Below are 14,305 nucleotides of genomic sequence, written 5' to 3'. Positions count from 1 at the left end.
TTATTTTCAGGGTACTCCTTTTATTCTCAAATAAATAAGGCAAAAAAGGAAGGAAACAAAGACACACATGGACTGCCAATGCTGAAAGAAAACAGAGATTTAAGTTACTCAGTACCTTAAACAATACATAAAATAAAAACCCAAACAGAACCTCACCTCAGCTGCCGCCCCGTGTGGAAGTGCGGAAAGAGTGAGCCAAAAGTGAATGCAGTCCTTATATACTGTGTGACATATAATGTGTGACAGGTGAGTGCAATCAAGGACAAGCACCACACCCAATCAAAGGTGAGAGAACTAAACAAGGTGCATCTGGTGAAGTGAGTGGGTGTGCTGGGATGTGCTAAAAGGTGGGTCTCTACAACAGATCCTTTCCTGGTTTTGGAATGAGGGTGATCAAACCTTGACCAACGATGACCAACAGCCTTCGGTGGAGGCACAGTCATCAGCCATGGTTGGAGATATTTCAATGGAGATGGAGCGACGTTCGCTTTGCTATGCCCGGAATCTTGACAGATACAAGGAACATGGCATGCCATGGTTGGTCGATGTACTGAAAAGGCTTCCAAAACAGATCGATCCTGAAACTCAGAAGAAAATTCTCGTTCTGGTGAGTTCAGTTGGCCTCCTGATGAACCGGGATTTCGTATCTTTTGAGAAAATCAAGGATCTGCTACTCGAGCTAAAGGTCAGTCAAGCGGACCTTCAGAAATGTAAGATTCTGTCTACATCTCCATGTCAGCGTACGTTTGGATTCACCCTGTACAAACTGTACTACGACATCCCATATCGTATGGTGATCCAGCCAGTGCATCCAAAGAAGAAGCCTCCAACACTGCAACTGGAGCTTGATCACGTGGAACTTCCCGTCCTGCTGGAGGATGAAGAGCCTCAGGTTGTGAGCACAAGCGCAGTGTTCATCCCTGCCAATGTCAGCAGGCGTTGGTCAGACATAGAGATAGGCTTTGTGAACACGGACCCTTCAGTCAGGGTAAAGAATGCATATGCACAGTATGTGCGGGATTGCAAGGCTGCAGGCTTGTCTGCCCGGTCTTACCAGGCATTTGTCAAGAAAAGACTGCACTCGGTGTCAAAGTTGGACAAATAAAGAATTGGTGTTACAGAATTCACCAATCCAGTGCTTTTTCAAGTTATGATGTGATGAAAAACTTATTGTCTTTTTTTTTTAAACTAAGTTTTGATTTTTTTCCCATGTTACACGAGTGTGATGCCATGTTACGGTTGTAAACATGTTTCCAAAATTGTTAATTTTACCTTGTTTGCTTTGAAAACTTAATTCTTGTAATCAAACAATAAATGTTCGCTTTGTAAATATATCTGATAATTCTGTTTTTGACATCATGTTCTGTTAAAAAATCATTGTTGAGATGAAAATAATATATGTTATTTTTGTAAACATTTGTGAGAGAAAACGAAAAAAAAAAAAGTTAAATTTTCCAAAATCCTACCCCCCCAAAAAAAACAACAACAAAAAAAAAAAACATACCCTCACATGGACTCTGCCTTGACGTGGCGTGAGGGCTTATGTGTCCCTGGGGAACACAACCAAAGAGTCCGGAAGGGCTAGGGAAAACAAGGGGTTAGGGTAAATCAAATTTGGGAGCACGGACCCCGAAGGTCAGGGTTAGGGGTTAGGTTAGGGTTATGGGGAAAAAGCCAGGAGAGGATGGGACAAAAGTGGAATAACTGAAAAAGTAAGAGGTGTAGAGGGACAGCAGAACCAGGCCTTTGGAGCACTGCATCATCTCCTGGTCCACACATGCCTTCAGGATGCACTGTACAAGGGGAGAGCAACGAGTCGTCTGTTGCCACAAACAGTCCAATCGCCTTCTGCGTCTGTCATTGTCTTTCGTTTGTTTTTTAAATACACAGCAAGTGTCACTCTCTCTCTCTCTGTCTGTCACAAACACAGACACACACACAGACAGACAGACACTGTGAGGTCTGCAGTGCAAAATTTGAATTTTAGTGCTTGGTGATTTCTCTCTCTCTCTCTGTCTGTCTCTCTGTCACACACACTTAACTTATTTCTGCACAAACTCGCCTCACCTGGGAGACATGAAAAATATTATCCATCTTCACCTTAATAGGCAGAACCAGCTGAATGGTAACAGGATTTAACTTTGCTTCCGCTGGGAAAGGACCAATAAATCGAGAATATAAACCCTTCATGCTCCTTTCAAGCTCCCCTACCCTGATACTATGTACATTTAAGATAAAGCTTTTTTTGTTTTCAGTATATGTAAAAGTATGGCTTTGTTATTCTATGTAATAATTTCTGAAAAACCTTTAGGTATTTATTTTATAAAGTCCATTTTTTATAATTTCAAGTAACATACTAACAGCTTCACTGTTCACCTTTCGCTCTTATAATCTAGCCAACCTTTATGTACTTGAGTAAGAAAACGGTATCTCACTGTACGGTAACTGATCAGCCAGTATGGTTTTAGGAAATTTTGAATTAGGCAGAATGACATTTTCATTATTGTTTTTATTTTTTATTTATTTATTTATGTATTCATCTTTGCTTTACCACCCTTCTGAAATCTCAGCTGAAAACCATATTCTCCATGGTAATCTGTTGTTACTGGGACAGTGGAGGCTTGGGATGTAATGCCATCTTTGTACAAACTGTCATTTGGTATCTCTCCCTTAATTGCTGGTCATTGATGAGCAACACATCGATGCAGCTATCTGTCCTCCATATGTACAATTATAGAAACATACAGACACACAGACACCTTTTAAGCCCTTGTCCTCTGATCAGGTGTCCATGTAGCATTTACCTGGACCACTGTCACCAAACCATCTGTTTCATAATACATATAATGTTTAATCTGCACTGGTCACTCCACGTTATTGTCATTGATATTTATATTTAAAAGTGCAATACTGTAATTTTCTGCTGCTCATTCCTGTGCAATATCCCATCTGCCCTCCCGTCATATTTCTTTTCAAGATTTTCTTATTTAATCACTAGTGTACATATATTTATATTTATAGATAAATATATATTTAGTCATCTTTTCTCTTTTACCATGTCTCTCTAATATTTTGCTCCTTACTATTTTTATTTTTTCTTATTATTTTATTTTCTTATATTTTCTCCTACTGTATCATGCTGCTGAGTGACTGCTGCTCGTCAAACACATTTCATTGCAATGTTGACCCTGTGCTAACTTGCATATGACAAATAAAACTGAAAACTGAAAACATGTAAGCTAATGGTCCCAACGTGCTTAAAATACATTTTTTAATTATCTGTGTAATTTCTGTTCATATTTAAATTAAGAGGGGGTGGCAGTAAAAACTCTGTAACAGAAATGTCATCAAGTACACTTTCAAACGATTGCGCTGTACGGACTCGCGTACTTGACTACTGAGAAATGACTTTCACGTCAGACTTAGCGGCTCTTATTTATCCAAAGTGCGACACCTGAGCGCAGACCCGGGCTGTTAAACAAATATGAGCAAATGCAGATGTCAGACAGACTGTCTAAAGAATTTTAAAAAGTCAGACAACCTTCAGGGCAATAACTAGAAGAATAAAGTTTGCAATAAAAGTTTGAACAATATTTTGCTATGTGCTATTTGCTATGCTCATCTAACCTGTGCTGCAGGTCAACCAGTTCTATCTTATCAGATTCACTGAGGGTGTCTATTGGTTTGGAAGTAAGGCATATGATCTTTTGTATCACTTGCGTCTCATCAGATCTTCTTTTTTTTGCTAAATCACTGCTATATTTTCTAAAGAATTTTCCAATTTCATATTTCAAAAGTTCCCAGTTACTACAAAATGTATTATTTGTGAGAGCTTTACTCCAATAAAGTTTAATGAATCTCTGAACTTCACAAATCACTTCTTTATGCTCAAGAATGGTACTATTTAACTTCCAGTAAGAGGTTTTAGTGATTAGGGAGGATGACAACGGGATCGATAAGCTAACCATTTTGTGGTCTGAGAGTGGTGTAGGATAAATATCCGTTTTAACTTTTTCTAAATCTTATAAGATAAGCCAAAAATCGATACGTGAGTGTCTGGTTTGAGTCTTATTACACCATGTATAAGCTATCTGAGACGAATGAGAATCCCTCCAAGAATCGACTAAGTTGAATCTTTGTGCAAACAGTCTTATGAATGAGTTAGAGTCTAAACTTCTAGAAGGCCATCTGTCCAAATAGCTGTTAAACACTGTATTAAAGTCTCCACCAAAAATAATAAAAGAATTGGGATATTTCGATAACCAGCGCAGTAGGCGCTCCTCCAACCTATCAAAATATAGTTTATTCTCCCTCTGACAGTTAAAACCATACACATTGACTAAAATATAGATAGAGTGTGCAGCCTCAACTATTAGAAAAATGTAATGACCATCTTTATCTATGTCAGAATTCAAGATTTTACCATTAAATCTTCCTTTAAGTATGCAGACACCAGCAGCATGCTCTGTACCATGGGACATCCACAGATCACCTCCCCATTGCGATCTCCAAAATGTTTTTTCTTGTTCTGTTGAGTGAGACTCTTGTATAAAACAGAAATCTGAATTGAACTGCTTGCAAAACAAAAAAATAGCCTTACGTTTAACATTGTTTCTTAAACCTCTTGCATTTAAAGAAATAACAGACAGAGACATAATGATAGTAACAAAAATTAAAAGTGACAAATAAGAAAAAGCTTAGACCAAGTAAATGAAGAACAGTTGAATTGGGAACCTGGTCACTTAAGAGAGTCCTATATAAGATGAGAACTGCAACCCCTGAGTAAGGAAATTGTGAACTTGAATAATAATAGGAATACAATAGCCTAAAACAATAAAACCAATGTGGTAAAAATAAATAAATAAAATAAATAAACGCTTCACATATGAGCATTGAAAGGGAGCTTAATAGAAATTTTCTTGCTCCATTTAAATAACTAATTATTCAAAAAAAGAATAAAAATAAAAAAAAAATAAAAAGAAGCTTATCCAGCTTGCTCATAACATTTTCAGTAAAAATATTGCAGCCAAACTGAAGACCAATAAACTTATAACAAATAAACTGCATCAGTTTAACTCTGATCGTTTTATGAGTCCAACAACAAAAACAAACAAACAAACAAACAAAAAAAGAACGGCAGTGAAACCAAGTTAATCTTAAGATACTTCAGTTTTCACCTCAAAATACCTTGGATCAAATTATAGGGCTGGAAAAATCTCTTTTCCCTCCACGAACGCACGACCTCCTACGAAGAACGCCAGCTTGTTTTCTTTGCGCGCAGCTTCCACAGACGGCCAGAGTCTGTTTCTTCGGGCGCGGTCGTCAGGGGACAGATCCTCAGCCAGCTTTAGGTTGTTACGTTTCAGGTAGGTGGACTTCTTAGCAGCGCGCCAGACAGCATCGCGGTAGATCCTGGATGTAAACTGAATGATGATTCCCCTGGGTTGGTTGTTGTTGGACCTCTTGGGACCGATGCGGTGGACGGTGTCAACGACGTCGGGGAATTTATCTTGCATCTCCGGTATGACTGATCTACAGACTTTGATTACCTCCTGCCGCACGTCCTGCTTGTCCCTCTCGGTCAGACCGTAGAGCTTCAGATTCCAACGCCGTGAATAGCTCTCCAGGTGAGAGATGCGCTTTTCCTGTGCTTCAGCGATTGCTTTATATTTTTCGAGCTGTGCCTCAACACTGACAACTCTGCTCTTCATATCATTTAACTCAGCACAGACAGCATCAAATGACTCCTTAACAGCTGTGATATGTTCAGTGTTCTCTTGGACAGCTTTTTTCATCTCGGAGATGGCTATGGAGTTGTCACTCACCATTTTTTCAAGTGTCTGAACTCGAGTTAATCAACATGGTAAGTGATGAGAGCTGGGAGAGAACCGTAGATGTCTCCGTATCCGCAACTTTTCTTAGCTTACCAGCGGGAGAGGCACATGGAGTGATAGGGAGAGGGGGAAACTCTTCTTCCATCCGTGAATACTGAAGCGGTTCGGAAACTGCCTCCAAATAGTCGTGCATGGAGTCGATGAGAGTATTTTTAGTGTCGGCGGGCATCTCAGTAGCGAGAGAAGACTGAGCAGCTTGGCTAACATTAGCAAGCTTGCTAACGGAGCCACTGTTAGCATGCAACTTCTTAGATTCGGTCTTTCTCTTCTCGGGTTTGCTCATTTTGGTTCACAAATAGATACCAAAATGAGACGTAAAAGATGACTATTGCGTAGGCGTAAATAAAGTCTCTGTTCACTGTGTGTAATATATATTTTAAAAAAGGCCAGGTTCGCAGAGCTCAGCGATACGTGACTGCTCAGAGCGCCATCTTGGGCTCCCCCCCCCCCTCGAAGAGTCACGATTGCGTTGACTATCAAAAGTCGACGCGTCGTTTGAAGCTTTGTAAGATCCCAAAAGACGCAGGAATAAGTAGCAGGATTTAAGAGTGTAATAACGGACTGAAACAGAAGATGGCAGCACTGCATGTACAAGGATGCCAGCTGCCGTTAAACCCCGAAGAAGAAGAAGTAGCTGTGTCCCAGAATTCATAGCGCAGCCCAGCTCAGTTTCCAACAATGGCGGCAGCTAGTTAGTTTTAGTATTACTCTTATTATTCTTTATAGGTCACAAAATAAACGTTTCACATATTTTCAGGCGAGACTGTAACTGTGTAAACCTCAAATATCTGCTCAGTTTATCAAGACACCACATATTTTCAAAAGCGCTCCGACGTTTTCAGAGACGTCTGTTACCCACTAGCTCGATAGCGAGCCGGGAGCAAGGCTCACTAGAGCTGTGAGAACACCGGACTCCTGGCAAATCGTTTTCAAACCCACCGCAGTCTTTCGCTACTCAGGTTAAACATATATAGGTCACTTAGATAACTTAAAAATGTTATCGTTTGGCTTTTTTTTAGTATTTTATTTGTTCCTGAGTAAATCGGTTTGGCTGAGATTAAAGTTATAGTTTCTGTAAGCAAAGCAAAACTGTTTATGTGAAAAACTGTAAAATATAATTTCAGTGTTCTTTTTACATTTCATAAGAGTAAAATCCTTGTAGGAGTAAATGTATCCAAGCTTCTGACAGATGTGACAGATGTTTAACTTATTGTTGTTTACTTGTAGTGTACAATAAATAATCAAAAACACAGGATTATTCTGCAATGCTTCATTACTCACTAATGTTACAAATGTTGAAAGGTAAAAGTGTTCAATAAAATCCTAAATATTGCAAAATGCTGTAAGAACTCTTCTTTCGCTGCTTTAGGACACATCCCATTATATTGACTACTGTACACACACTACTTAATATTTAAGATACAAAAAATACTGGTTTCTGTGCATGCATCTGCAGTGAAGGTGTGTGTTTTGCCATGCAGCTTTTACTTACTTAGCACTCTTCTTCATTTTGACTACCATGAAGTTAAGCCAAAAAAACAAGAAAAGAAAAACGATTTTTCTGGTATCTGAAGTATAACAGTTCCCTGAACTACCTCTGATAGTGTCCTCATCATGATAATATTCCCTTTATTTATGATTAGTTATCTTTATCTTCAGAGGTCTGGGTGACAGTTTTAGTGTTTGCTTTAAAAAACAAAAAACAACAAAAACTCAAAACAAAAACTTGAAATATATATATTCTATATACATATATAGAGATGCTCACTCCTGATTGGACACTGAGCTGCACCACCTTCTCCTTCACTCCTCCACCTTGCTGTCCTCTGTGCTCTCTCTCCTCCATCTCCAGGGAACAAATCAGAGTCTGAGCACCAAACCTGTGGACTGTTAATCTGCAGATAAGAAGGAAAACACACAGAATTCTCATGTTTGCCATTTTTCATACCGTATTACTATAGTATATTAGTTTACCAGTCCAACAGATTTATTTTCCCAAATGGATCATTACAGCTTTTGCCACACTGGTCCACTTGATTGTCAAAGTGTATTAGCTCTTTATTATTTCTTTCTTTTCTTTACCTTGAAATTATTACAATCAGAACGGACAGGACTGGGGATGGGAAAGAGAAAGATGAAGAAAAGAGAAGTTGGGAAGATGCTCAACAGAAGGAGATGGAAAGCAAAAAGATAGGAGAAGAGAGACACAGAGAGAGAAGACACTAAAAATCTGTTTGATCACCTGCTGGAAAAATAAAAACAAGCAAAAAGAGAAAAACACAGTAGCGAAACCACAGCAAAAACCAACATAAGCACAAGTTATAGTAAATAATAAATATCTCCACATCCCGGAAGGGCCTGATCGAGCCACAAGGGCCATAAACTGACAGTTTATTTATAACTAGAAATAATAAAGCAGTTGACGTGTTTCAGGCTGTGACTTTTAGTATCTGTTGGTACTTCATCACTTTGAATAAGTGTAAGTCAACACCAGGCCGCACTTTCAGTCTTTCCATTAAACAAATGAACAACAATCCATTGTTTTCACCATTAAACAATAAAATATGCTTCTTGACTCCTTGATGCAGGTGCCCACCTACGACCTGGTTTATTAATACTAAGCTAAAGAGGAAAGCAACTCACTGTAGTTCTCACAGCTCAGGACAAGCAGACACCTGATGTTGAGTGACTGAATGGAACTAAAACAAGAATTCATAATTATGTTTGTCTGCCATGAACATGTGATGATAAAACTCTGCATATGCAGTCAGGAGACTGATGACCTGTGAAATGAGCTGTTAGAAATGTGCAGATATGTGTAAACATTGATCAGCATTTAACATCCAGGATGGAGCAAAACTTCTGACCTGCATGTATGAGAACCTTTAATCACATCATCTTTGTAGTGAAATAGCTGATGACTCATTAAACGTTTCCATGTAATTTATCCACAGTGAAAAATCTTCACTTTGCTGGATCTGAAAATCACGTGTTCATTTCATTAGACACTAGCAATACCATTAAACTGGACCTTATCATTATCATATAGCACTAACTGTGAAACTGTGTCATATAACAATCATATATATGTAATATGTGTTTGCCTGAATCTTCCAGCACAAACAGAAAGACGAGCTGTTGTCTGAGTATCAACACAAGTACACACCAGAAATCGTTCAGTAAAGACAAATTTAATAAATGAAAGCTGGTGAGAGGGCCTTTGATGTTTCTCTTTGGATCATCCTGTTGTTTGTCTCCCAGTGTCGTTACTGCTCCTCTCCTTTCAAAGACAAACACCAAATAACACCAAATGAGAGTGAATCACTTCAGAAACACTCCTGGTTATTGTGAGCAAACGTCATAACATGATGAATGTATTTACCATTTTACTGAGGGAAAATCTTCTGTGTGGAGTTTCTTCTCATCTTGGCTCTTTTTCCTGACATTTAGAAACAAGAGGCAGAAAAGAAAGAATAAAAGTTAAAACCTCAACAATTTTTTTAATGTTTGGGATATTTTAGAAACAACCTTAAACACTATTTACTTCTTACCACTTTGTTCATTCTTGCTGACGTTCACTCTCCTCATCTTCTCTCTAAAGGACAAATGACAGAAAAGAGGGAATCATTTTAGTAACTTTATCAACCAGGTGAGCAGAATTTTAGATATTTATCAATATTCTGATTAAAAGCAGAGTGAATACTTATCTTTTTACGAGAAAGGGTTCAATCCGTCCTGTCTTAGGTCTTAATGTCACCTTGGCTCCTCTGTTTTCTCTGAAAAACAAAAGACAAATGGGAAGAAAAAAATTAGTAAATGATTTCAGCAACTAGAGGAAGTGTTCACTGAGGAGGAGCTGTCATAATAATATAAAATCAATATATACTTATCTTTTTTTTAATGACAGTTTACAGAGCACGCTGGCTTCGCTCCTCCCTCCGCTCCTCTCTGAAAGTTAACTGGATAAAGGATAATAACAATTAATAACATCATCAAAACAGACAAACCTGAAAGAATTGCTGATCAGAGCTGTGACAGAGTCACAGATTAGTTGGATGTATACTTATCTTTCACAATGAGAGCGTTTGCATAGACGTCTCTTCAGGTCTTTTTATTGTTTTCTTTCTGGAGAGGAAAGTGATGAGACTGATGAGGAAATACCAAATACAAAGACTGACAAAGGGAACTGAAAAAGTCTAACCAAAACCTATACTGGGGGAAAACTGTAGGAAACAGAACTACTGAGGCAAGGAAACACGAGGGGACGGAGACTAACACTCTGACAAGGGACAAAGGGAGACTGACACTATATTTACACACAGGAGGCTGATTATGGGAACTAAGGACACATAGAAACACAGCTGAACCGAATAAGAAATGAACAACAAGTCGAAACAAACTCTAATGACAGTTCAACCAGTTTCTAAACACAACAAATAACTTTCAGGATGTTTCAACAATGTGCAAAAGGAGTTCTTATCTTTTTTTGTGAGAGGGCCTTCAATGTTTCTCTTTGGATCATCCTTCCATCCATTTCTTCTGCTTAACCATTGGAGCCATCCCAGCTGTTATGGGGCCAGAGGCGGGGGTATAACCTGGACAGGTCAGTCTAACACAGAGAAACAGACAACCATTCACACTCACATTCAACCTAACTGCATCTCTCTGGACTGTGGGATGAAGCTGGAGTACCTGGAGGGAACCACAAAGGCGCCAGGACTGTCTTGCTCTCAGATGACGCCCGTTCACGCTGCTCTGAAGACCCTCAGTTGTCTTTGGATCAAATAACACCAAATGAGAGTGAATCACTTCAGAAACACTCCTGGTTATTGTGAGCAAACGTCATAACAAGATGAAAATATTTACCATTTTACTGAGGGAAAATCTTCTGTGTGGTGTTTCTTCGCAGTGTGACTCTTTTGCCTGACTTTTAGAAACAAGAGGCAGAAAAGAAAGAATAAAAGTTAAAACCTCGACGATTTTCAAATATTTTAGGACATTCTTTTAGAAACAACCTTAAGCACTCTTTACTACTTACCACTTTGTTCAGGCTTGCTGACGTTCGACATGCTTCACTGTATATTATAATCTCAAGCGCTTCCTTGCTTGAGTCGGGCTCCGGATGCTGCTCTCTTCCTCCGCCTTCCTCTTAGCACGCTCTGCCGACATATTTAGAAAACGGCAGAGCACCGAAGTGAGAACTCTGCCGTCCGCGCTGTAGTCTGTTACTCTCCAGCGGTTCTTCATCTCAGTGTCCTCTGTTTGGTAAACAGTGGAGATGACTCTGGTGACGGGGAGGCCGTCGACAGTCAGGGTGCGGACACAGTTCCTCCGATCTGCCTTCAGCACAGCAAGATCTGCTTTCTCTGGAAGAACTGGAGTCAGGAAGCGTGGATGAGAGCTGGAGCCCGCAGGCGGCAGCATCATGCCAGCTGGTGAGTCCGTAGGAGGAGAAGGAGTGGTGTTCTCTCTCTGGCTCTGCCTCACATGGACAAATGGTGTCGTCACCAGGTCCCGGTGGAACCATCCTTTAAAAGGTATGCAAGGAAAGTCCTTGGACCCAGTCACCAGGCTATGGTAAAGAGTGAGGACCAGGTGAGACATGGAGTTCAGATGCCTCCTGCTCAGTTCACGGTTCCTCAAGTTAGTGACGACCATCTGAGGTGCAGTGACTGGACTCACCAGATCAGCTACGAGAAAGCAAAGCGTGCGTCTACGTTAATCATGTGATCACACAAATTAAAGCCTGGATTTAAATTGTCCAGACATGGCTTTACATCATCATAAGCTCTTCCACACAAACAGTAAGAAGCTCCCAGCAGAACTCATTGTTTATGAAAGCCTTCACATTTTTCACCTGGTAAAAGTTTCCATGTGGTGTAAGGCTGCGTGGATTTTCACTGAGGTTTTAATACGCATTCACATTAAGGAGTAATATCTTCATATTAGTTGAGCATCGATATTTTGAGGATAAAGCAGCTACATTTAGGTGAGAAACCTCCCACCTCCTTATTGCAGGCACACACTGTTTCAATCTCAAACTCATCCTGCGACTCTGCGAACTTTTAAAACTCCAGCTTCTCCAGCTTTACACATTCACAATCTATGAAACTTTCACGTATAACTCAGCGCCAGCAGCCCAAACATGTCAACTCAAACCCTCTACATGCAAAAACGGCCGCGCGCTGACGTCAGCGTCCGCCAACGCCTTAAGTCGTTAGCAATTAAAAAAAAACATGGCGCCATCTTTATAGTGTACTGGCACATGTTAAAATTGATGTTACTCAAGTATGAAACATCTCATCCTAAATGTTAACACTCATGAAGTCTTACTTCCAAACAATAAAAGACAAAAATCTAAGTTGTATTTGTTTGCTAGCACTCTGACATATTAGCCTGCTGTACTCACCATAGCGTTGATCTAACACCTCCTCAATGAAAAGGGAGAGCAGGTGCGTCTCGCGACTCAAGTCTGAAGAAGTCATTTTGCAAATCCTTCTTGAAGATTTTCAAACGTTAGCTGTAGCTTGAAAAATCCGAGTTTTCACAGCACTAGTGGGAAAAAGCTCCTGTTTGCGCTCAAACGTGAAACCCGAATTCCACTTTTTCCTCCTGCTTTTATACCTGCACTCAAACACGTCATCATCACCATGACACCCAGTGCCACCGAAAATCAATTTTATTTATTTAAAATAAAGTTCGTCTAATTATCATAGATTTTAAAAAATATATATATTTCTCATTTTATTTTACTGTTTTATTCATCCTTTTTAAAAAATATATTGCCAAACTTTGTCGTTTTAATTCTTTAAAAAATCATTAATTCACCAGTTTACAAAAATGAAGATCGATATCTGAAATTTAAATGAATAAATAAATAATTACAATTGATAATGGGTTTTTAGCATTAAAGAATAGTTTTTCAGTGCGCTTTAAATGTTATCAGAGCCGATGTTGTGCCAAAAAGTGATCGCAGTCCAAAAAGTGATTTACGGTATTGAAACGTTTGTTTGTGTCATGACATTTGTAAACAGTTGATGTTTAAGGTGCAGTTCATGTGGAAGCCAGAGGAGGGTGGTGTTGTGCGCATAATACAAAGTGATGGCGAAACCTAAAAGACGGTGTCATGTCTGCTCCCTGAAGCAATCTCATAACAGTTTCAATCTATTTCAAGCCAGTTAGCACATTTCTGTTATGAAGTGCAATCATTTTTTGGCAGTAAACTTAAATCCTTTTATTATGAATATCACATTCTCAGATTTTCAAGAGAGACCAGACCAATAGGGCAGCAGAAATCACAAAAATATATAAATAACAGTTTTTTAAAGATTAAAACAGTAAAAAAAATGACTGGAATGATTATGATGTATAACACAGAATATGTACAATAACAGAGTTATAAACACACCTAGAACACACGTGATACTTTTATTTCATCTATAACCTCTGTGCAAATTTTGTTGACTGCAAAGTGTTTATGAATATGTTTTTAAAAGCTGGTTATCTGACTGTCAGTTAATAGCAATTAAAAAGAAAGCTGACTTTTATTTAAAAAACCCTGAAAACATCACACATGTACAAACAACACACAATTATTGTAGATTCTTCAAAGCCTCCTTATATTCATCACTTGGGTAGGTGGTGTTATACATGCCCTCACAGCACCGGCACATCAGTCCTCCTGTTTTCACCTTGTCACCTTCATTAAGCTGCTCTCTTACTACAGAAGGCCCACCGCATGCATGGGGGGGAGAGGGGGGGGAGAGAGGGGGGGGATACCGTGGGCCAGGGCTGTGGCATCTAATGTCTGGTTGTCAGTGTCCTTTGGAAAAGCAAGTGATTGTCCTCAAATCAGATGTCCCAGCAGATTGATCTAGTTTGCCATGCTGGCAAAAGACCAATACACCAAGACAAACAGCCATTTATGCTTTTTACACAGACAGCCCATTTTTTTTCTATTTAACTAGAAGAATTGTTGTACCACACATTAAAGTTTCAAATCAGTGAAAAAGCAATCGTGCCAAAGAAATGTCATGTGTTTGTTTAAGATGACTGCAATTATGGTATTAACAGAAAACACACATCTCTGTCTCTTTTCTTTTCTGTTTAGTGTTTCACTTACCTTCTAAACTCAACAAGTACTTGCACAATCCTGAGGTTTTTAGAAAAGAACATCTCAGATTAAATAAGGAGGAGATACAGACGTTAAAACTAACCTTTATTACTATGATACAAAACAATATTAATGAAGTTGTTAAAAGTGGTACTTCTTACACACACACACACACACTCGGCTCATTACAAGTGTTTAAAAGTTTGAGTTGTCTGAAAAACTAAAGAAAGAAAAAGACAAAAATGTTACAATACAAAAGTTGGAACTTTATTAACACACAGAAATACAAACTGATGGG

The 14,305-nt window shown here is 39.0% G+C and overlaps 1 protein-coding gene and 1 long non-coding RNA gene across 2 annotated transcripts; both read right to left on the bottom strand.

Annotated features, from left to right (window-relative positions):
• Positions 1-8,909: 8,909 nt before the first annotated feature.
• On the bottom strand, positions 8,910-9,785 carry LOC146653214 (uncharacterized). Its single transcript, XR_014907470.1, has 3 exons — positions 9,446-9,785; positions 9,277-9,333; positions 8,910-9,174 (listed from the first exon to the last, which is right to left on the bottom strand). It is a non-coding gene; the product is annotated as an uncharacterized LOC146653214 (long non-coding RNA).
• Positions 9,786-10,976: 1,191 nt separating this feature from the next.
• LOC146653213 (uncharacterized) lies at positions 10,977-12,379 on the bottom strand. Its single transcript, XM_085381322.1, has 2 exons — positions 12,304-12,379; positions 10,977-11,584 (listed from the first exon to the last, which is right to left on the bottom strand). The coding sequence occupies exons 1-2, from the start codon at positions 12,377-12,379 to the stop codon at positions 10,977-10,979; spliced, it is 684 nt and encodes a 227-aa protein (XP_085237448.1).
• Between the last annotated feature and the right edge of the window lie 1,926 nt (positions 12,380-14,305).

The sequence above is a fragment of the Rhamphochromis longiceps genome, linkage group LG15 (assembly GCF_057381845.1).
Source record: "Rhamphochromis longiceps isolate RC_006_pf linkage group LG15, R_longiceps_female_GT1.1, whole genome shotgun sequence".
NCBI classification, from domain to species: Eukaryota; Metazoa; Chordata; class Actinopteri; order Cichliformes; family Cichlidae; genus Rhamphochromis; species Rhamphochromis longiceps.
Note: the sequence above shows the minus strand (reverse complement) of the source record. Positions and strands in the feature narration are given on the sequence as shown.